Source organism: Nyctibius grandis, chromosome Z (genome assembly GCF_013368605.1).
Source record: "Nyctibius grandis isolate bNycGra1 chromosome Z, bNycGra1.pri, whole genome shotgun sequence".
Classification (NCBI taxonomy): Eukaryota; Metazoa; Chordata; class Aves; order Nyctibiiformes; family Nyctibiidae; genus Nyctibius; species Nyctibius grandis.
In genome coordinates, this window is record NC_090695.1 from 47,543,736 (window position 1) to 47,568,467 (window position 24,732).

The following is a 24,732-nucleotide window of genomic DNA, read 5'->3' on the forward strand; positions in this document are numbered from 1 at the left end:
GAAGGGGGCAGCCCGCGGGCGGCCGCTCCCCCGCAATCCCGCTGCCTCTGCCCGCCGCGCTCCGCTCTCCGCGAGGAGGCTGGGGGTCCCCGGTCTGCCCACCCCACAGGAACAGCCCTCCCGGGAGCGGCTTCCCTGGGAGCGCGAGGGGGGAACCCATCTCCCCTCGCCCGGCGCGGCGTGTCCCGCCCTCAGACGCGCTCACTCCCCTGCGCCGCCTCCCGTGAGTAGCGGGCGGGGCGGGCCGTCGGGCGGCGCAGAGCGGCTGGGATGGGTCCCCGCGGCGGCCGCGGGCTGTACGTGGGGCGCAGGGCCGCCGCCCTGCTGGCCGCGCTGCTGCTGGCCCTGCTGGCCGTGCTGCTGCTCCTCGCCGCCCTCTACGGTCGCTGCCGGCCCGAGGCGCCGCCGCCACCGCCACCGACCCCCTTGCCCACCGGCCCCGGCCCCGCCGCCCCGCCGCGGCCCGCTCCCGCCGGCGGCTCCGGCCGCCGCCTGACTCGCCGCCTCCTGCCGCTCCACTACGACCTGGAGCTGTGGCCGCGGGTGCGGCCGCGCCAGGCGGGGCCCTTCGCCTTCAGCGGACAGGTGAACATCACGGTGCGCTGCCGGAAGGACACGGACGCGGCGGTGCTGCACAGCTCCGGGTTGCGGAGCCGCGGGGCCGTCGTCGTGCGCGGACCCTTGTCCGAGCCGGGCGCCGCCGTGGAGGTGGCGGGGCTGCGGCAGGACGCGGAGGGCGAGGTGGCGGTGCTGGAGCTGCGCGGGCGGCTGCGGGCCGGGCGCCGCTACGTGCTGCAGCTGGGCTTCCAGGGCCGGCTGGAGGAGGACCTCGACGGGCTCTTCCTCACCCGCTACACCGACCAGGGACGGAGCAGGTAGGCGGCGGCGGCCGCCCCGGTGACCCCGTGCCCCTCGGCCGACGGCACCAGAGGTCCCCCGGCCCCGCGGCGGGGTCACCCGTGGCGTGGAGGCGTCGGACGCAGCTCGGGGAGCTGCTGCGTCTTCGCGCGTCTCCGCAGACAGTATTTCAGGTGGTACCAGGGCTGGACGGCACTTGCGGGAGCAACTCGTTGCCTTGGGTGGCAAGGGAGGTGGCTGCTCTGCACGGCGGGGCTGCCCGGGGCGAGGTCAGCCGCCTTGCGCAGTCCGCACCCTTTCCCCAGGTGTACATCATGGGCTGCAAAGATAAGTTGTCAGGAACTCAGGTTTGTGCTTCGTGATGGTTGCTCTCCCGAGAGCACCAGCTAGGTTGCTCTGGCTTTCCTTCAGCAGCTGACTTGATCCACAACACCAGCTTATGGTGGCTTGCAAAGACTACGCTGAGATGGTTTGCAAAGACCTCCTCATTTGCAAAGGCTAGCGAGAAGCTGCTGCTCCGAAGTTAGTGTGGGAGGGTTTCCTGAGGGTATGTCAGACGGGTCTGTCTTTGGCAGAGGAAAGAGTCTGCCTATCTCAACTGGTCAAGTAACATTTTTGGGATCATTTCAAGTCTCTCTCTGTGCCTTTGACTGGCAGCGAGGAGTCAGATGATACCTACACCCAGTTCCCGGGAGCTGCAGTCTGGCTCAGAATCTTCATCCTGGGCTAACACATCTGTGTAGCACTGAGAGCTTCTCACCTCCTCTACCAGTGTCTGTGAGGAGCATGTCTTTATCTAGAACCCAGGATTTCAGATGTGTCTTTGGGCATGAGTGTAGAGACAGTATCTTGTTATTTTTTTCCGGGCTGCCCAGGGAGGTGGTGGAGTCACCATCTCTGGAGGTGTTTAAGAAAAGACTGGACATGGCACTCAGTGCCATGGTCTAGTTGACATGGTGGTGTCAGGGCAATGGTTGGACTCGATGATCCCAGAGGTCTCTTCCAACCTGATCGATTCTGTGTGTGTGAATTAAGGCATCACTTTACCAGCCATTTCCTAATTGATGGGGTCCACTTACACTGAAGGGGGTTTGCCTTCCTTTTTTTTTGGAGAAGGTATGTTCTGGGGGATATAGTCTGTAAGGTTTAGCAAGCTGTTAATGATGGAAAAAGTTGGATTCTAATAGATCATATAGATCAGGAGCGATTTAAAAACATTCAGTGCCCTTCAGCTGTCAGTACAAAGCCTGTTACTGTTCTGTGAGGAAACCACTATCTCCAGTAGGCTGTCCCATAGCTCTTCTAAAGTAACTTGTACCTGGATCCAGCAGACTTTTGGGGTCTGATTCCTGCACAGGCTTCTGACTTGAGCACGTAACTTGAACAACCAGCTTTGACAGGCGATGTGCAGTTTCTCTACGGTCATGCAGACTCCCGTATTTCTTGCATGCACTACAAGTCTTAGTGTTTTTTGTAATTTGTGCTTGTGGAACTACTAGAGACCTCTCATTTCAGAAGAGTCTAAGCGCAGAAGAGCAAGCTTTCAGTAGATAGCTAGATCCTAAAGAGAAGTGAAGTCTCTGAAATGTTTGCTCCGTCTGGGCTTTGGCGACAGCTTTTTTCTTGGTCAGATATCCACGTTGCTCTTGGCAGGTTGGCAGAATTAGCTAAGCTGACACAAAGTACTGTTCCCTGTCCTCTCTCCAAGTCAGAGCTGGAGCACACTGTCAAGGTGGTGTGGGAAAGCTGTCCGCAGAGACAGCTGTTTTCAGAAGTGCTAACCTTATCTCTGCGGAAAACAGAATAAACCAAAGCCCAGACTTCACTGAATTTCCAACATGGAAATTGTTTGTTGTTGCCCAAAGTTCTCAACAACAACCCGTTCGGCGAAGGTGACACGGAAGCATCCCCAGCCTCAGGGCCAAGAGAGCACAGACACCAATATGAGGATGCTGCAAATGGCGTTTATTTAACTGCGCAACAGCCTTATATAGTCGTCTTGTTCCGTACGAACTCGCACGATACTTGCACATCCTGCTCCTTTCGCCACGCCTACCTTCCGTTACAGCCCGAGATTTTCCGGTCGCCGTACCCTAATCTACCTACATTTCCCCCTCCCCATGCTTCAAGTCATGCAAAGTAAAGCGTATCGCTGATTCTGGAGCCTTGCATCAAAGCGTAAGCATAGCTGGCGGATACAACATCCTGAGCCCAGGTTCTCCAGTAAGATTCCCCTGCAACTCCTGAGATGCAAAGAAAAAGCAAGCTAATCATAAGCGCATTGTTTAAAGCTTTTGTTTCACTCAGCAACGGCCGCCGTTCCTCATCTTTCTTGGCACCCCGCCGCTTTACCAGACTCTCTGTACTGTCAGGACTCCTCACGTCTGAAGGTCGAGGCTGGTGCTGTTTCGGCTTCCCCCACAGGTATTCTTAAACCTGGTTCCCTGTGTCTCGCAGAGCCCAGTCAGAGAATCCCAGCCTTGGTTACCCATAAGTCCTGCTCTCTGTTGTTGAGCCACAAAGGTTGTATTGACCATTCGTTGCACAGTTTTCTGCAAACCTGCAAACAAACAGGGTAACACAAGTAGGATAATGCCTATTATAAACATTCCCATAAGCAGACTCTATCTACAAAACATGCAGTTTACTTCAGAACATACTGTTATTCTCTATTATTCTAGCTGAAAGGAAAATTACTGACAGGAAAGCTGATTCTGTTTAAAGGTAACACAGATCAGGCCTTTCAGAGCCTACTCTGAGGCCTACTCTTGCTAAACCGTTGCTAAACCATCCGGTATCAATTTCCCCCTTTGGAAGTAGTTAGATTTATTATCTCACTACTTCCATATACTATTCTCAATGATTGCCTCAACACAACCCACGCAGATCCCTATGATAATTATAATCACAACTATATAAACTATTCCCTCTAATAATGTGGCTAACCATCCTTTTAGAAACGATCCACCGTACTCCTGCGCCTGTAGAGACAGAAACATAACCTCGACCCATTAGTAATAGTTCCCCTGGTCCCAACCACTCGTTAGTACCTGGTTCCCTATACCACACTTTGCCTTTGTTTTGCACATAGCTTGCTCCCTGTCGAACTGCCTCCCAATGTATTACAATCGGGGGTCGCTCCTTATCTCCTGCTAAAGTTAAATGGTTAAGTACATAAACAGCTTTTGCAAGTCTCTCAGAAGGTTCAGTTTCCTCTCCCCCTTTTTGTTTTTGCAGAAGCTGTTTCAATGTACTATGAGCACATTCCACAATCGCCTGACCCGTAGGCGAATGAGGAATCCCGGTGACATGTGTAATACCCCATAGTTGACAAAATTGACGAAAAATTTATGAACAGTATGCTGGTCCATTATCAGTCTTAAGTTGTTGTGGAACCCCAAGACTTGTAAATCAAGCAAGTAAATGTCATTTGACATGACGACCTGTTTCCCCAGTTTGTGCTGTTGCCCATATTATATGTGAAAACGTATCAACAGATACATGAACATATTTGAGCCTTCCAAATTCTGCAATGTGAGTAACGTCCATTTGCCACAGTTGCAACGCACTCAACTCTCAAGGATTTACCCCTATTCCAATTCCCATGCCAATTTTCTGACAACTAGGACAAACACTAACTAATTCACGTGCTCGTGCCATGGTGAGGTGAAATTGTTTCGCTAACATTTTCGCTGATTGATGAAAGAATTGATGGGATAGGTGTATTTGTTCAAATAAATTTGGTGATATTTGCGTATAGGATACAAGTGTGTCTGCTTTATTATTTCCAATGCTCAAATTTTGATCAAATTGATGACTACGAATGTGGGTGACAAAATAAGGTATCTCTCTAAGGTTTATTGCTTGATGCAACTGTAGCAAAATAGTGTAAAGTCACATATTTCTTATTGGTCCATTTTACAAAAACCTGATATATCGCAAAAAATTCAAGTGTCTGCAATGAGTCCTCAGTTTGTCCTGAGAATTTACAATGTTTCTATTGTCCATCCTCTTGCCAGGTAATAACTGCTGAATGTGATCGCTTTCCTGCATCAGTAAAAACAGTTAGTCCAGTCATAGGTATCTCTGATCTGATAGGTTTTTCTTCCCAATCCTGTTTGCAAATAAACTGTAGCTTTTTATCTTTTGGCAAATGTGTTAACAATTGTCCAGTAAAGTCCTGTAAGGCCATTTGAAAAAGAGTTGACTGATTTGTTAACCACTGTAGATATTCCTTTCTGATAGGTAAATAGATAGCATCTGAGTCTAGTCCGGTAATGTCTGTAACCCTTTTATGCACTTTGACAAGCAATTGTGCTATTGCTTCCACTCTGGTACAAATTGTTGTTTTAGGATGAAAAACCAAAGAGTCCACTCGAGCATTGCCTTCTGCAATAAACCCAGGCAAATTAGTATGATTTCTTACATGTAAAACATAAAACAATGCAGTTCGGATTTGAATTTCTTGCCACAGAGCTCTCAGCAATTCAAAAACACACTGATTACATGTATGCTCTATAACAGATCTATCCAATTGCTTTATAATGCCAGCTACATATGCTGAATCAGCAATCAAATTAAAGGGAATGGGAAAATTCTGAAATATTTTTAATACAGCTCGTAATTCTACCACCTGAGGTGAACCCTTTTGTTTTATTACCATAGATTCCCACTTGCCATCAGAATACCAGACAAGGCCCGCCTTGCCTGTGTTCCCAGATCCATCCGTAAAAATGGTAGTTCCATCCACAGGAGTGTCTGCGCACCACACTCCTGTGGCAATTGGAAGTTCCACACTCAATTTTATAACAGGATGGGAGGGCAAGTGGTAAACAACCTGTCCCGAGAAATTCTCCATAGCTGTTTGCAAAGCAAAGCTATTAGCCATACACCACTCAAAATATTGAGCTGCAAAATAGGAACGGTTAGTGATGCAGGGATCTCTGGCCACAAGCTCCCGACATCGCATCCGTCCTTTGATGAATAATCTGTGCCAATAGCTCTGTAACGAATCTGATCATTCTGAATTCCATTGACCAATTATTGCATACGGAATTTGCCTATCAAACAAGGTGATAATTTGTATTTCCTGATTCAAATCAATACGATGTACAAATTTGGAACGTAGCCTGCTTTCTATTTTTGTAATCAGTTGCTGTACCTCTGCAGTAGTGTGTCGTGGCGCTGTTAAAGTTGTGTCCCCTGCTAACAATTGGAATAGAGACTGCAATTGTGACGACGTAAGCCCCAAGTACGGCCGCAGCCAGAACTTGAGCCTTATGTTCCACAGTACCCACTTTTGCACATGCCTTTATCATAGCATTCAAATCTGTTTTTCCAGGTAAAGCTTCAATGATCTTTTGACAATCGGCATTAGCATTATCCCTGTTTGCCACAGGTCCAAGGCTTGGCAGCCGCACAGGTTAACCCCGTGTGGAAACACCAGTCCTGCGCTCCCTGCGGTTTGGGCTGTGAGTTAACTGCATAGGCCTGGAACTGGTTGGGAAGATTCATTTGTGTCAGCATACGGTTCCCCCCCCCGCGTTCTTTCTCCAGTTTCCCTGTATTCTGCAGCTGGTTGTTATCAGCTGACCTTGAGCATTATACTGAGACCTGCACAGCTTCACAAAATGCCCTAGCTTCCCACAGCAATGACACATCAAAACAGAGTTATCTCTCCCACTCAGCTTCAACTTCTTAAGGCAGTTTTTCTTAAAGTGACCTTCCTGTTCGCATGTATAACAACGATGAACTACCTTAATTGCCACCACAAAAGTTTTTGCTAAATGCTCCATCTGAAACGTGGTGGTTCCTACTTTCTCACAAGCATCCATTAGTTCAGTTAAGGTGGCATTACGATTTGCCATCCCTGCAACAACTTTTCTGCAGTCCTCACCTGTGTTGTCTTTCGCTAAGTGTAGTGTAATGCTTCTTTTACAATTTTCCAATCTAACAGTTGCCAAATATTTCTTCCCTCAGGACCCGCACCCACAATCACCGGATATGCCCGTGGAATCACAACTCCTTCTAATAACACATCTCGAATGACCCCTTTCCATTTCACTCCTCCCTCACCTCCCCCCCCTTCCCCTGTATACGTGGGCGGAAGCTGACCCTCTCCCTCACCTCCCACATTACCAGATGGACGCAAACCTCCCCCCCCACCCTGATCTAAAGGTGGAGTAGGGAGTTGTAAAGGAGGTTGAGATGGCCCTAAAACTTGTCCCGAACACAGAGGGGGGGTTTTGGGGAGACATAGTCACGTGTCCCGAGGCGTTGGCTGAACGGTGCTGCTGCAATTCCGTCTTTAATTCTTCCAGTTGTCTACCAAGCTCTGTCATGTCAATTTCGTGTCCATTTCGTGATGGTAACGGTCCTTTAAGTCCTGGTACTGCTGACTCTGTAACTGGAGACTTTAACGGTGGTTGTTTAGCGCCGGAATGTAAACTTTGTTCAACAGACTCAGGAAACAGCAAATCCGGTAAAGGTGGGTACAAAGCATGTTTACCCTCCTTCTTGTCCTCCTGCTCAGCCTCATCCGTAGAGAGATCAATGAGAGGGAGAGGGTTTCGGAGGGGGTTTCTGCCAAGTCTCCTGTTCAGCGTCTGAATCAATTAGTTCAAATCGAGTTCGTGCTCCAGGGCGCACCACCGGCTCCAATGGATCTGCATCCACCTCTCTCACTCCCCGCTCCTCAGCCCCCCCCGGAGCCGTCCGCACCCACGGCGACAAAGGAGCCGCCACCGGCACAGCCACCGGGGCCGCGGGAGGTGCTGGTCCCACAAACAGTGAGGGGGTAGTAGGCGCCTGTGGTCCTAAAGCCATAAAAGCTGTATGTGTGACTTCTCTCTCTGCTTTTATTCCCTTTAACGCTTCACTAACCAGCTTCCATGTAGCAGACAATTTAAAGGCTTCCTTATCACCACTTGACACCGCATTCCAGAGAGAGTCACCAATCTTCTCCCATAAAGGCACTTCAAAGACATCATTAAAGGTTGTAAAATGTCCTTTGTCTTTTGCCCAAAGCAGTAACTGCTTTAACGCAGCTTCGTCATATTTAATTCCTCTCTCAGAGAGTATATGTTGGAGGAGTTTCACCACTGTCACTTCTGTCTTGGTCAGGGTAGACCCCATGTAAACACGTCCGAGCCGCATCCCATATCGCCCAGTCCTCCCGCGCCGCTTGCCACGTGTCCCGTTCTTCCCGGGCTCTCCGCAGGAGCCGGGTGATATCCCCCCACACTTTCAAATCTTTTGAATTTTTTGATTGCATAGCGTATTCCGCTAAGGCGGAAGTACATTGTCCCCAGCCCTCGGGGAATAGAACATCCCCAGGGCAGCTAATCGCCCCTTCTTTCAGGAGCCGCTCGATGCAGTTTTTTACTGCTGCCGTTTTCACAGAAACACCCCATTCGCGAGCACACGTTTGTACGACCTTAATTATTGCGTCCATGATCCGGATCCGTCAACCACCTGCGGTCCGCCACCTTCGAGTATCACGTCGGGGTCACCACTTGTTGCCCAAAGTTCTCAACAACAACCTGTTCGGCGAAGGTGACATGGAGGCATCCCCAGCCTCCGGGCCAAGAGAGCACAGACACCAATATGAGGATGCTGCAAATGGCGTTTATTTAACTGCGCAACAGCCTTATATAGTCGTCTTGTCCCGTACGAACTCGCACGATACTTGCACATCCTGCTCCTTTCGCCACGCCTACCTTCCGTTACAGCCCGAGATTTTCCGGTCGCCGTACCCTAATCTACCTACAGTTTGTTATCAATTTGATCATTGATGACTGCATGTGTTTTTACTGTTGTTGACAATTTGTACTACCCACCTGATCCGGTCTTACATACAAAAGAAATCTCTGGAAAATGGGAACAGTCTTTATGGATAGTGCAAAGCCCACGTCTGCAGTGCTTGCATGAGCAGAGGAGGTAAAAAAGGAGGATGCTCTCATTTCACCAGCACTAAGTATCTGAAGGCTTTCTTGTTGAAATGGGGAACCTGTATTCTGCATATAGCTGGGAGAGTCCATGCCAGGATCTGAGTAGGCAGAAAGATACAGCAACCATCTTTTCCCTTCTTCTCTAGCAGCACTGGCTCAAACATACACGATGCAGGAGGTTTGTTGTAGCATCATTCTGCATATAGATCTTGCACTGCTATGAATGAGCTCATGTACACTACTTCGGGGTTAGAGGATCCCCAGGGAGTGCACCATACAGCGCAGGCTGTATGCCACTGTTCACATCAGTGTTTCAAAATCCTCTGAGAATTTTGCTTGGTAGCCACTCTGCACATGTCCTGTGCAACTTCTATAAAATACTTGACTGGATAGGGCTGATACTAATAGGCATCAAAAAATGTAATAGAACACAATATTTGCGCTTATTTTTATCAGTTGCTTCTGCACCAATTACTAGAATGAGGGCAAAGGGGATTAGAACAGCATCGGTACAGTTAATTGTGCCTCAGAGCAGGGGATTTGAAGTTCTTCTTGGCTCTGTTTTATATGAATCTGTGGGTAAGACCATCGAAGACATGGGACAGAAATCAGAGCAAGTAACATGTTTGGTGTTTTCTTGGGCTGCACGTTAGTATTGAGCACCGCTCACCTGAAGAAGGGACCAGGTGTTGGGGACAGCTGCTGCACAAAACAGGATTCTGCTCACTGTAAAAATCCCTTACTTTGAGCCACTTCAGGGTTTGTTTTATAGTTTAATTCTTATATATTTTTAAAGTGGAAGAAATCAGATATAAAACATGTTAACACAAACCCCCCATTATGCTATCAGTATTACAAATAACATTATTTTAATGAGAAGGCATTTTTAGAAGAATAACTTTTTTTGCATCAGCATAAAACATTTCTTCTACAATTATGCTGGTTTTTTTATCAGGTGAAACAGCGTCCACTGGGTGTTCATGTACTATACAGGATGTGTTCCTCATTTTCCTTTTCTGTTCTCTTTGCTGGTGCAGAGCCTCCTGGGGCAGGAATTGCACTGGTGCGGGGCAATTTGCAGTTGTGGGGTTGCTCAGTGTTTCCTAGAACCGAGCTGCGATTGATTGCACACCTGAATGCAAAAAAGCATACTTTGCTGCATGGGAAGAAGGAGATAGAGTATTTTCAGTGATTGATTCCCTCGATGAAGTGACCTATCACTTTTGCTGCTCCTGTGCAATGCTGGCAGAAGTGTAAGTCACTTTCTGTCATTGGACAGGACAAAGGAGGAGAGGAGGTGATCTTTCCATCTCAGGTACAACTTCAGCTGCATTCAGCAAGGCAGCTGGTGGCTGGCAGAACACATTTGACTCTGCAGGGAATCAGGTCTGTAAAGAAAATCTTCCTGTGCTGACAGGCAAGAAGTCAAATACACTGTGCTGCGCTCTCTCGAGCTATTCCTCACTTCAAAATAGATGTTGTGGTCCCAATAGTCACTGTGCATCAACATGTGTTCAACACAGGTCCTTTTAAATGTCCTAAGTTGTGTTACAGTACAGCATCAGATATGTCTGTTAAATGCAAAATGTACTGTGTTTTGAGAGTACCGTGCTTTTACACAGTCGTGCTGTTGATATTAACTCAGTTCCCCAACATGAGCAATGAGGATGACACAGTGTAAATGAGCTGCTGATGCTTTCAGCACTGGGTTTATTAGATCAGCTTTGAGCAGGGTTAGATAGCACAGCTATTAAAATGCCAACCGCCAAACATCGTTCAAAAGAAAAGGGCTCCTGGAGGGCTGGCCTTGGGAACGGGGTGGAAAGTGTTGCTGACTTTTGTCAATGGAAGCAGGAGATAATGACTCTGTTCCTTGGGTCGAATCACAGTGCAGTATGTCTTCTGCAAAGTGATGTAAATATCAATGAAAAGCTAGTCCATTCATTTCAGGTACCAAGAAAAGGGAATCTTAAAACATGCAACCTTAGGTTTCGGACATGGTTGAGTGTTACAGGTCACGATCAGGCGCAGTCACGCTCTGCTTGTAGGGTAGATCTGACTTGTTACTCCACTGTGTACTGCAGATCTGACTCATTACATACTGTTCCTTCATGTATGGGTGCTGTCCAGAGGGCTCCTTGTGCATTTGGGATGTCTCCGTCCTAAGCGTAAGCCTTTCTGAGCCTGGTGTAAATACACTATTAGGGAACACCTCAACTACAACTGAGAAATATTAGTGATAGTATTGAGGTCACTGAAACAGGAGATTATGCCATTCTTGTATGTCCAGCTGCTGGCTACTATTTGGCTGACGGGTATGGAGCTTTGAGAACCATTGCATGAATATTTTTTCTAATTCTGGTAGAGATGCCCTAACGTGAACAGCCCAAATGTACAGCTCTTCTTTGAAACTTTGGCCATATGACGTGGTGATTTATCTTTTGATTCCAGTCAGTGTGTGTTGCAGAAGAAGAGTCAGCAATCACTCAGATGGGTCTGATCTAGTTGTTAGTTTATTGATTTAGTTTATTGAGTTCTAATCAGTAAATTTAGGTATGTAAATATTAAATAAGTGCAGATGGGTTGGCGGTCAATACTCTACTATTGACTACACTTAGTGTGGGATACAAAGATTATCGCGTAAGCTTACTAGACGTATGTTAAATGTTACATGCATGCAAAAAATGTCACTTACCAACCCATCAATGTCTGGTGTCAAGTCAGGGGTCTCTCAGACTCGAGGGATAACCTGAGGGGCATCCCTGCTCAAGGGGAGATCACCACTGCTGCTATGGAGGGAGAGCTCAATGGACCCTGATGGCTGCAGATATATATCATGTAAAGTGGTTGATTTGTAGTCAGCTGTTGATGCAGTTTCAGTCTGTTGATGCAGACCAGCCCAGTCTCCAACCAAACCCGTTTTTTGGGTTTGGTGCTGCGTTCTCACTGATAGCCTCACACAATAGGATTAACTTCAGTTAGGCCTGCTTGTGGAGCATCTGCCTGGACCAAAGTTCAGTTAGTTCAAACAGGAGAAGTGCATCCGTCACGGTCTGTCGTGAGATCTGCCCCAAGTGAGGCAAGGCTCCATAGCGTAAGGTAGAAAAGGATCCTCTTGAATGTTTTCCTGGTCTTGCCAGTGCACTGGGACAGCACTGGTGCCGCTTTCGCTGGCGTTCTTCTCTATGTGATTTGACAGAAGTGTGCAAATGCATGTATACACAGTTACCTAACAGTTATTACCATTTTTTTATTAAAATGTACCATAAAAAGAAGAGTGCATGCCTTACAGAGAGGAGCAGGTGTGCAGAGATATTCTAATTATGAAATTCAAGTTGAGCATTTTATCACTTTTGAGCACTGGCCTGCTGTGTGTAAAACTTCAATCAATCAACTCTGACTTAATAAACAAACTAGAAAAGCTCGAATATTTAAAATGTGATATCTGGAAAAGGCCGGGGGAGGGGGTGGGAGATAGGGGGAGAAGACCTAATTAAAAAAGACTGCTTTTCTCTAGAAGCATCCAAACTGAACTGTTTGTTGGGCATGGGGATTTAATCATGGCTTTAAATAACAACCAACCTTTTTCCAAATCTCCGTATCTATATGATTCACTTCCTGCTTTTTCTAATTCAATGGTTTTATGCACAGTATATTGATTTTGATTAGCTGTAGCATGCTGGATTAATCTTACTTGTATTTTTGATACAGTATGCTGATTGCCTCCCAGCTGGAACCAACATATGCCAGGACAGTTTACCCATGTTTTGATGAACCTGCTATGAAGGCCACATTTAATATCAGAATTGTCCATGACCCAAGCTATATGGCTCTTTCCAACATGCCTGCTATTGGTAGGTAAATGGCAAGTAGACTTATGGTTCCCCCCTGCCAAATTCCTTTTAAAATGGTTGTAGTTTATCTGGATAGACTATACTGTCCAATACAGCAGTGTTCTGTTGTCCATGTGCGAATGCCTTGAAAATGAACAGAAAAATCTGTGTCTATGAACCTTAGAATTACGAGACAGTTACTCATAATTAGTGTCTCTGATGGCCATAATTCCATAGTTTTGTCAGTTGCGATGTGCTCTCCTCTGGTTGCTGGAGGCTGCATAGGGTTTGATTCCTGACATTTACTGCTTAGTCAGTGTGTCTGTCTTACTGCGTGAGATCTGCTTAAAACAAATGGCAGCCCCAGCATGCAAAGCCTGTAATTGTGGTATTAAGTGATTCCTTTCATTCTAAGTAGATTTTAAAACATATTTATAACATATAAAAAATTGTTTTACCAGGCAGACACACTATAGCCTCCTGTGTATGTGCAGAATAAGAATGAGAGGGCTATAAGGCTCCAGAGATGCTCCTCCTGTCCCTTGCTGGGATCTTGTGTGGGATGCCTGTGGGGTATAAGATTCCAAACAAATTCCGTAAATTAGTATTCCTACAGAAATCTGTTGGATATCTTGTCTCCTTCTTAATTGCCTTTTTTTTCTGCAGTTCAGTGCTATGAATCTTTATTTCTCACCCAAATAATTTTCAGCCATAAAAAGGAAGTTTTATGAGATTTGCATGGAAGCTAAGTAACTTAAGAATTATAATAGATGGGATCACTGTGAGAATCACTTGAAGCATTTCTTCCCCTGATAATGTTGTCCATGTCTCCCTTATTTAGAAGGAAGGTATCTGATTAAGTATTTCATAATTGTCGGGCACACATGAACTATATTTGAATCATAATAGATCATACATTTTAGAGATATGCAGCATGGGATAAATTGTCCACAGTTTGCCCACATCTTAAAACTGACGCAGTTTGATGTCCTTCCAAGTCTCCAGTTAGGAAGCTCAAGTGTGGATTTTTGGTGTTTGCATGGAAGGTCACGACTCTTGATACGTGGCAGTAGCAATGAATCTGGCTGCTTGGCTTCTACCAGAAACATATGAAGCTAGTGCAGAAATACAGCATATTGAAGAGAAGTGTAAAATACATGCAGAAAACATAGAATTCCTCATTTGCTATGGAAGAGCAATGGTCTGAATATTTCTTTGATATTTTTTCTAGATGTCTCCGAAATGAAGGATGAAAATGGAAGCCTGTGGACTGTTACCACATTTAATACTTCGCTGAAAATGTCAACTTACTTGACTGCTTTTGTGATTTGTGATTTTGATTATGTCACCAGAACTGAGCGGGGAAACGAGGTAAATAGGAGGCTGCATAACACATTATAGCAGTTTACAACAGAAGCTGGCTCTGTGGTGCACCATGTGCTTTAGAAGATATCACAGACATTAGCTGTGCTTGCTGTTGCAAAACTATTTGCTTATGTGGCAAAACTGCTAACATTTATCCTGCAGATATTTCTGCAGCTTTCCTTCAGGACAATTAGTTTATTGTCCTGTCCTGATCATTTAATACAATTCCACAAGTAGGTATGGGCTCTGTATATCAAAACTTTAGAGGCAGCTACTCTGCAGAACGTACTGGTCATAATTCAGGGTATTCTTACCTTCTTAGATGTCTTAGTTGGAAAAAATATCCATTTCCACTGCTGTGACAAACCACTGAAGTTCAGTGCCTTGTTCTTCAAGGCCCATTGAGGAGCAGAGTCATGACATTGATAGGAGAAATACTGTGCTTCAAGCATTTTGTATACTAGTATTTTAACCTTTTATTCTGTGGCGAGCAAGTTTTTTAGCCTCCAAAAGTGACCATTTTGTGTTTGAAGCTTCTTCATCAGTGAGTATTGAGTTTTGGTCTTACACTACAATGACCAAAGCTTCTTGAGGGAATCTGTAAAAAAATACACTCTCTTGGCACCAGTTGTTTCACTTTCCTTCTTTTACTGAAGGAAAACAGGGGAAAGATGTATCAAGTTGTTCCAAAATCAATAGTAAACTCAAGCATAAAGCTATAAAGGATAGCATATACTTGCTATCCTTAATAAATGACAGCACAGTGTTAGCTTCATGGTTAGTTCACTGTCATCCTGCTGGGGAAAGATGGGATGAGGTGAGAGTACAGTGCAGAAGTGACCTAGGAAGCACTCCTTTTAAAGTGAAGATTGGGCTTGGTATGTCTGCATTGGGTTTGTGTGGCAAGGTTTGGTAGCAAGTTTGCTGATGACACAAAACTGGGAGGAGTGGCTGATACACCAGAGGGCTGTGCTGCCATTCAGTGTGACCTGGACAGGCTGGAGAGTTGGGTGGAGAGGAACCTAATGAAGTTCAACAAAGGCAAGTGTAGGGTCCTACACCTGAGGAGGAATAACCCTGTGTACCAGTACAGGCTGTGGGTTGACCTGCTGGAAAGCAGCTCTGTGGAGAAGGACCTGGGAATTCCAGTGGACAACAAGTTCACCATGAGCCAACAATGTGACCTTGTGGCCAGGAAGGCCAATGGTATCCTGGGGTGCATTAGGAAGTGTGTGGCCAGCAGGTCGAGGGAAGTTATCCTCCCCCTCTACACTGCCCTAGTGAGGCCACATCTGGAGTACTGTGTGCAGTTCTGTGTCCCCCAGTTCAAGAAAGATAAGGAACTACTGGAGAGAGTCCAGCGGAGAGCTACAAAGATGATCAGAGGACTGGAGCATCTCTCTTACGAGGAAAGGCTGAGCGAGCTGGGTCTGTTTAACCTGGAGAAGAGAAGACTGAGGGGGGATCTTAACAATACATAAAAATACCTTAGGGGCAGGTGTCAAGAAGATGGGGCCAGACTCTTCTTAGTGGTGCCCAGTGACAGGACAAGGGGCAATGGGCACAAACTGAAACATGGGAAGTTCCATGTAAATAGAGAAAAAACTTCCTTATTTTGAGGGTGACAGAGCACTGGAACAGGCTGCCCAGGGAGGCTGTGGAGTCTGCTTCTCTGGTGATATTCAAAACCCGCCTGGACACGACCCTGTGCAATGTGCTCTAGGGGAACCTGCTTTGGCAGGGGGTTAGACTAGATGATCTCCAAAGGTCCCTTCCAACCCTAACCATTCTGTGATTCTGTGGGGGCTACAGCAGTGGCTTCTGTGAGAAGCTGCTAGAAGCTTCTCCCATGTCCAACAGAGCCAATGCCACAGCTCCAAGACGGACACACCACTGGCCAAGGCCAACCCCATCAGCGACAGTGGTAGCGCCTCTGGGATAACATATTTAAGAAGGGGAAAAACTGCTGTGCAACACCAGCAGCAGTCAGAGAGAGGAGTGAGAGTATGTGAGAGCAACAACTCTGCAGACGTCCAGGTCAGTGAAGAAGGAGGGGGTGGAGGAGCTCCCATTGCCAGAGCAGAGATACCCCTGCATCCTGTGGTGAAGACCATGGTGAGGCAGGCTGTCCCCTTGCAGCCCATAGAGGTCCACAGTGGGGCAGATTCCACCTGCAGCCCATGGAGGACCCCACGCTGAAGCAGGTGGATCCTGAAGGAGGCTGTGACCCCATGGGAAGCCCGCGCTGGAGCAGGCTCCTGGCAGGACCTGTGGACCTGTGGAGGGAGGAGCCCACGGTGGAGCAGGTTTGCTGGCAGGACTTGTGACCCCGTGGGGGACCCATGCTGGAGCAGTCTGTTCCTGAAGGACTGCACCCCGTGGAAGGGACCCACGTTGGAGCAGTTCATGAAGAACTGTAGCCCATGCAAAGGACTCATGTTGGAGAAGTTTGTGGAGGACTATCTCCCGTGGGAGGGACCCCATGCTGGAGCAGGGGAAGAGCGTGAGGAGTCCTCCCCTTGAGGAAGGAAGGAGCATCAGAGACAACGTGTGATGAACTGACCGCAACCCCCATTCCCTGTCCCCCTGCATTGCTTTGGGGGAGGAGGTAAAAGAATTGGGAGTGAAGTTGAGCCCAGGAAGAAGGGAGGGGTGGTGGAAAGGTGTTTTACGGTTTGGTTTTGTTTCTCACTATCCTACTCTGATTTGATTGGTAATAAATTAAATTAATTTCCCCAAGTCGAGTCTGTTTTGCCCGTGACAGTAATTGGTGAGTGATCCCTCCCTGCCCTTATCTCGACCTATGAGCCTTTCATTGTATTTTCTGTCCCCTGTCCAGCTGAGGAGGGGACTGATAGAGGAGCTTTGGTGGGCACCTGGCATCCAGCCAGGATCAGCCCACCACAATGTCATACCTGCCATCCCCTGTATAGAATATATTGGATGCTTACTGCTCTGCCTGGGGTGCATTTTTCTTGGGCTGATTTGTACTGACAGGAGTCAGCAAAGCAAAGCATTCAAATGAGCCTTTTTCAGGGGGAAGAGGCACCACTCATGTTCTGTGAGATAGAAGGGAGAGGGTATTTCATGCCTTGGTTTCAGACAGAGATGCTCAATTTATGCCTCCACAGTATTTGTGTGAGCATGTTTCTTCTGTCTGTTTTGTCATTTCTGGTAAGGAAATTACAACCTGAAACACCGGTATTATAACTCAAAGCTCATACTAGGATTAGGATTTTAAGTCTGCCCATTGTGTTTAGGTTTTGCAGAATGAAGTGATCTGGTCTTTGAATCTTCTCTGAAGCCTTGGCTGAAAAGAGGGATCAGAAGCCAAGGATACTCTGTTGACTGAATATGCTTTATTTTTTTCCCTTGTAAATTAAATCCTGATGCTTCCCAAGTGTGCTCTTAGCGTTTGGCTGTGCAGGTCCTTGTGAGACCATGTATTCCATTTAGATGCAAGAATTGTGGGGGTTTTGAGCTGCTATGCACCTGGGGGTCTCACATCCAGAGATACATGATGGAGACATAAACCTTTTCTCTACTACTCCACCATGCTGGGCAAACCGCTGCCCTCTTCAGTACTGTGACAAAGCAAATGGGCATGGGAGGGGAAGGCTTTGCTTGTTGCTTCTCTCTCCATTACTCAGAAGTACAGATGTCATCTGCTCTCTCCAGCAGCAATGGGAGGCCAGTGGTCTGTTTCGGGCTGTGAGTAAGTTCAAGAGGAGAGATGTGTATGTTTGGACAGCAAATGCTCTCTGAACATCCATTTCTCTCTCCAGGGAGAGTGGTGGTCTGAAGGAAAGTTTGTCACCCAGACTCACTGGCTGGAATACATTGGCTTAAGATGTGTGATTCTAAATAGTTTTACAGTATTTCCCATTTAATAAAAGAAGAACCAAGAGCCAGTTTGTTCCAGCAACATATAGTTGGATTCGAGTGTTGGCCCTTTTGAAGTGCTGTAACTCTCCTGGATTTTAGCAGGATTAGCTCTGTACCAATTTTTTTAGGTCCAGCAAAACTTGAGTGGGGATTTTTTCATTGAAAGCTTCACTGCATGGTCTGGTGTGGACAGACAGCATTTTCAAACAATGATTTACAGAAGAGAAGCAAGAAGAGAAACAAAGAAAATGAAAATATGAGGGTTGTCTAAAATAACGCTTCCTTGGTTTATTGCAGATACGTATTTGGGCTCGGAAAGAGGCAGTTAAAAACGGGTATGTTGACTATGCTTTAAATATCACAGGCCCATTATTTTCATTTCTGGAAGACTTACTTAACATCAGCTACCCACTGCCAAAGACAGGTGAGAGTACTTATTTTCTTAAATGGACCAGAAATGGCTGCTGATGGTGTAACATTTAACAGAAGTGGGTTCTTTTGCAGTATTGTCTTTTTACAGCTTACCACATTCATGGAATAAAACCCCTAAGCTTTAACTCACTGAATTCTCCTTTCTGCATCGTGGCTCTGACTAACCCGTAACTCAGCACTCTTCCCTTCACATCCCACTCATTCTTTTAAAGCATCATTTCCTAATAAAGGGGCAGATGGGGCTACAAAGTGGATAGAAAGGTCACATACCTATTTTTGGGATGCATAGACCATATCTGGCAAGGATGTTGTAGTCCCTACGTCCTCCTAATAAATCCATGCTTGCTGTAACCCATGGCTCCCCAAAGCATTCCTTGCTCTCTTCATTATGTCCCTGTCTTACCTGTGAGTGGGCTGTATGTTCCTGCACATTCCTCCCCAGAAAAAAAGATTCCTGGAGGAAAACATTGTTTCTACTTAAAATGGACATAAGGTAAGTCAGTTAAGTCAAGCTTCCTTCAAGAAAAAAAGGTGCCATTATGTAGTTCCACTGTACAGTTTGTCTACTACTTGTACTTGGATTCCCATGGGCTTCAGCATTAATATTATGGGGAAACATGCTCTTTTATACAAATTGGTAGAATATTGAGAGCACAGAAGGCAGTTCTTATTTCAAATGAGTTTTGGACCTGCTCATCATCTTAGCAGGTTGCAGGACTGTGGGGGAAGCATTTCCCTCCTTTCTTGACTAGATAGTTTGTGGATTTGTCAAATCCATATTTTGGCACTTAAAAGAAATAAATTTTCATCCATGTAAATGTATTATCTCCCAGTGTATTTAGAATAACTTGCAGAATTACTCACTACACTTCTTGTGGAAAATGTAATATATGCAATCTTCTGTCATTAAATTTTGTTATCTTAGTAATCATACAAGCTACTCGAGGGCTGTAGACAATTCTGTTTCACGCTTCTGTTCTATTTAGCAGCAATGTCAATACATAAATTCATTAGTATAAAAATAGTACAGATTTGCAGTAGAAGAACAGTATTGCAGTCTTCCTGTTAGGTAAGATTTCAGTTTCAGAGAATGCTGTAATACCATTACAATCCCCACTGTAATGTCATGCAATACCATCTGCATTTCCCACTGACTTTCTTTGAAGTTTTGCTTAAAAATTGATAGGATTAGATCAACCAAGAATAGCTTCTTCTAAATGCTAGAGATTTCCATTGCGAACTCAAAATGTGAAATTAAGAATAAACGCATTTCAAATCACAGATATTTAAGGGTTTGTCTTCACCTGATTTTAGTGCAGTTATAAATGAGCTCTCTTGCCCCGAGCTGGCTAGATGAGGACTGCCTCACCAAAATACCTTTGCTGTAAGCCTGAGGGGATAAAACCTGCTGCGATGCAGTCTAGCTTTGCTTGGGTTCAGCACCACGCTTACATTAACTGCCTAGCTTTCAGGCTGGAACTGGCTCATGGTCAGCTGGTTCGGAGTACAGGCTTGTGTCTGCTTCCAGAATGCTTTGTGTACCTTTTCCAAATTTTGTTCTTTGCTGCTGAATTTAGACAGTTTATCTTTCTTTGAGATCCTCTGACATTTGAACTGGGAAACTGCTCCCTGTGCTTAAGGCAGAAGGGTAGTACAGAGGTAACAGCCCTGCTGTGGAAACAAAGAGATGATGTTTCTAAGGCACATTTCAGATAAGAGTTGGAAGGATCCCTCTACTCACAGACCTGAAAGAGCAAGATTTTTTTTTATCAGCTGCTAGGGTGAAGAAAGAGGTGAGTATGATCTTTACGAAACACAAAAGAAACTCATTCAATGAAAGATTTTCGAGAGCCAGAAGTGAATATATTCCTTCCCAGCACTGGTAGAATGCAGCCTTCATTTTTGGTCAAAACATTTGTATGTACAAGATACAATACAGGTCTGGGCTTTGTGGGAATTTATTATGTGGCTCCCTGAAAGAGTGTCAATCATAGATGAAAAGTATGAAAAGAAGAAATTTCACAGACCATTTGCAAGAATGTTGCCATAATACCGCAAAGAACCACTAAAATGCAGTATCCTTTAATTGCACACTGAACCAGCGTGAGCATTAAAATCATGTGAGCATTTTGCTTCTGAAAATTTTAAATATACCTTTTTTTCTTTTTCTTCTCTGTTTGAATCAATTTAGATCTGGTTGCACTGCCTGATTTTGGAGCAGGTGCTATGGAAAACTGGGGGCTAATGACTTTCCAAGAATCATCACTGATGTACCTCCCAAGTGATAAATTCACAAGCAGAAAGGCAATGATTGCCATAATAGTGTCACATGAGCTAGGACACCAGGCATGTGGTAAAAAATTCTCCACATTTATTTGTCTACGAAGTTGTTTCCTTCCGATTGCTGATGATGCAGTCACTGATTAGTACAAGAAAAATAGTGACTTGACAGTAGGGGATGTGAGCACTAGAGTACTGAAAGACTATTTGATCGTGTGTTCCACTGATAGATCAATATTAAAAGCAGATTCTGTCATATTACAGACTGCATACTGACTGCACAGGACTCATTGATAGAAAACTGTTAATGGGCTGCTTACTTTTTTTCTTACATAGTACCTGAATGCCACACTAGAAAATACTGCAGGGATGTAGAGATAACACAGTGCTCTCTGTATACAGTATACTTAGTACTTCATGGGAGGATTAATGGACTTCATAAGTACTCTTTTGTAGTGGCAGTACATGTACATATTGCAAAAGGTATTTGTTTTTCTGTGAGAAACAGCCTATGGTATGAGAGAACAAAATTAACATGAACACATTTTACACTGTAGCTGGACCTTTGTTCAGTTTTCATAGAGATTTTCAAAATTTTTCTTATTTGGTTTGGAATGATAATGCAGTTTCACTTTTTTTTATTGACTGTGTTTAATTTTCTGTTGTTTGCCAGAGCAACAACAGTTTGCACTTAGTCAACAAGGTTAGTGAAAGAGTTTAACTTGGCTAATGCATTTGTATGCCTCTCTGACACGGTCTGTAACTTTTCAGACCTTCAGATGAGCAGAGTGTTTTTATTGCAGGCCAATAAAAAAATTGTCAGTACTTAATTAAACTCTATTTTAAAATAAAGTTGTAGTTCAAGTTTTTGAGAATTAACAAATAAAATACAAATCTGCAAGTGATCAGTTTTTTGTTAAATATGAACTGCCAAATGTGAGTAGATAGCAGCTGTTGTGGAAATTTTATTGCCAGGATAGGGATTTGCTGATTTTGGAAATGGTTATTTCCCCAGTTCTGTTTATTGTTCCCCTGACAATTTCCTTTTGTTAAGAACATGGAAAAATGTGTTTGTAATTGCTTGATAAATGCCCTACTTTTAATTATAGCCTAATATGATCTTTTAGATATTTAAATTTTATTGGGAAGTGCTTAAAATGAAATAGAGTAAAAAAAATGACATAAAGCACTGACATTCATACTCATGGTATGAAATTGTAGATGAAAGAATTAAAAAATAACTGCCCTGAACCTCTGACATTTTTCCAAGGTGCATCTTTTTCTGAAATTTTACTGAATTTTCACTATCTGAAGGAGTATCCAGCACTTTATTCAATTGACATGTACACATTAAATAAAGTTACTTCAGCATAGATATGTGTCTTTAACCTGCAAAAATGAAAACAGTCCAAAGAGATGTTGAGACATTTTTTCTTTCTATTTAAGTGGTTTGGAAATCTGGTTACAATGAACTGGTGGAATGATCTGTGGCTTAATGAGGGACTGGCATCTTACTTTGAGTACCTGGGAGCTACCTTTGTGGAACCCAAGCTTTCACTGGTAAGTACTAACGCTTATTGAAATAAGCTAAAGCAGCAAAATTCCAGCATGTATGAAGAAAAGGGAGGTGCAGGAGATGGGATTTCATTAAGCCATGGCATTAGTAACTTAACTCCTCTGGGAAAGACCAGCTGGTCTTGATTCTTGCCTGGAGGGTCTCCATGTGCTGGGGCTGTGACCATACCCAGCTTTTGACAGTGAGGCAGAGGACAGCTGGACAGTTGTGGTTCTGCAGTCACAAGGAGTTGGTGTTTTGCCTTAGATCTGTCGTGTAGCAAACCCAGCTTTTTCTCCTGGGTCCTGTAGCTGATGGTTTCCCTCCCTGCCTGTCCAAGCTCTTTTCCAAGCATCCCATATCTCAGGTATCTTTACCAGGCAATGACTAAGTTGGGCCATTTTGAGTCTGTTTACCCCACTGGGTCCCTGGATGTCTGACTGTGGATAAAGCAAATACAATGCACATAGCTAATTCGACAGCAGGGTAAAACTCCTTCCCATTCTACCCAAATGGGAATAATCATAAAACCCATTGCGTATTAGAAAACTCCATATTAGACTCTGAGACAGGAGGATAGGTGCTTCTCATTGTAGCCATGAGATGAGGTGTGCTCACCTGTACAATCATAAATGTCTGTGCCCAGTGCCCTCAGCTTCCGAAGAAAGGAGAAGCCTTTAGTTGGGGCAGGCCCGAGACTGTAGTCCGTCCAGTCTGCTTGTTATTTGGCTCAGATGAAATACCATTCATCACTTTCCTTTTCTAAATCACCAAAGTACTTAATTACATGATTAATTGGGAACTCATACAGGCATGTCAAACAAATTCTGTCAGAAGGATTTTTAGGTCATGGGATATGCTAACCTTCTGCTTTGAACTTCAACAACAGCTCACTTTATTCTCTTTAATGCAGTATTTTAGTATCATTGAAAAGTGTAAAGGCCACCAAATTTTAAATTGGAAATAAATCCTTGTCTCCTTTTTAATTTTAATCTTTTCATTTAGAAGCTTGCCTTTCTAAAAATCAACTGTTGCCATTTTATGTATGTCCATAAAGTAAATTTTAATAGAGGGCAGTAATTCTATCTGATAAATTCCAGTTATATAATGTGCCTTGGAAATCCAGAGTAAATTACACAAGTGTGAGAATACAGGGCTTTCATGTGCATTTTGTGGGCCCTACACATTCACAGAATGACAGAATGGCTGAGGTTGAAAGGGACCTCTGGAGATCATCTGGTCCAACCCCTTGCTCAGGCAGGGCCACCTAGTTGCCCAGGACTGTATCCAGATGGTTTTTGAATATCTCCAAGGATGGAGACTTCACCACCTCTCTGGGCAACCTGTGCCAGCGCTTGGTCACCCTCACAGTGACAAAGTGTTTCCTGATGTTCAGAGGGAAGTTGTGCCCATTGCCTCTGGTCCTGTCACTGTGCACCACTGGAAAGAGCCTGGCTCCATCCTCCTTGTAACCTCCCTTCAGTAATTTATGCACATTGATGAGATCCCACTGAGCCCTTTTTACTCCAGGCTGAACAATCCCAGCTCTCTCAGCATTTCCTCACAGGAGAGATGCCCCGGCTTCTTCATCATCTTTGTGGCCTTTGCTGGAATCTCTCTAGTAGCTCTCCATCTTTCCTCTACTGGAGATCCTAGCACTGGACCCAACACTATAGGTGTGTCCTCACCAGTGCTGAGTAGAGGGGAAGGATTGCCTCCCTCAGCCTGCTGGTAATACTCCTCCTAATGCAGCCCAGGATACCATTAGCCTGGTTTGCTGTTAAGGGCACATTGTTGGCTCATGTTCAACATGGTGTCCTTCGTGTCCCCAGGTCCTTTTTCACAAAGCTGCTTCCCAGCTGGGTAGCCCCCAGCATGTACAGGTGCCTGGAGTTGTTCCTCACCAGCTGCAGGACTTTGCGCTTCCCCTTGTTGAACTTCATGAGCTTCTTGTCAGCCCATTTCTCCAGCCTCCTCAGTTCCCTCTGGATTGCAGCATGACCCTTTGGTGTAGCAGCCACTTCTCCCATTTTTGTGTCATCTACAAACATGCTGAGGGTACACTCTGACCCATCATAGAATCACAGAATCATAGAATGGTTTGGGTTGGAAGGGACCTTAAAGACCATCTAGTTCCAACCCCCCTGCCATGGGCAGGGATACCTTCCACTGGACCAGGTTGCTCAAAGCCCCATCCAACCCAGCCTTGAACACTTCCGGGGGGGGGCATCTACAACTTCTCTGAGCAACCTGTTCCAGTGTCTCACTACCCTCACAGTCAAGAATTTCTTCCTAATATCTAATCTAAATCTACCCTCTTTCAGTTTAAAACTGCTATCCCTCATCCTATCACTACATGCCCTTGTAAAAAGTCCCCTTCCAGTTTTCTTGTAGGCTCTCTTCAGGTACTGAAAGGCTGCTCTGAGGTCTCCCCGGAGCCTTGTCTTCTCCAGGCTGAACAACCTCAACCGTCTCAGCCTGTCTTCATAGGAGAGGTCCTCCAGCCCTCTGATCATCTCATGGCCCTTCTCTGGACTCACTCCAACCACTCCATGTCCTTCTTATGCTGGCGACC

General features: G+C 45.3%; 1 protein-coding gene across 1 annotated transcript in view; it reads left to right on the forward strand.

The window, feature by feature from the left end:
• The first annotated feature begins 270 nt into the window (after nucleotides 1-270).
• Nucleotides 271-24,732, forward strand: part of LVRN (laeverin) — a 48,309-nt gene continuing 23,847 nt past the window's right edge. The window contains exons 1-6 of the mRNA XM_068423533.1: nucleotides 271-875; nucleotides 12,519-12,661; nucleotides 13,872-14,011; nucleotides 18,188-18,314; nucleotides 20,514-20,668; nucleotides 22,049-22,162. Of these exons, the coding sequence (XP_068279634.1) occupies nucleotides 271-875; nucleotides 12,519-12,661; nucleotides 13,872-14,011; nucleotides 18,188-18,314; nucleotides 20,514-20,668; nucleotides 22,049-22,162 (1,284 nt within the window). The remainder of the gene's footprint in view (nucleotides 876-12,518; nucleotides 12,662-13,871; nucleotides 14,012-18,187; nucleotides 18,315-20,513; nucleotides 20,669-22,048; nucleotides 22,163-24,732) is intronic.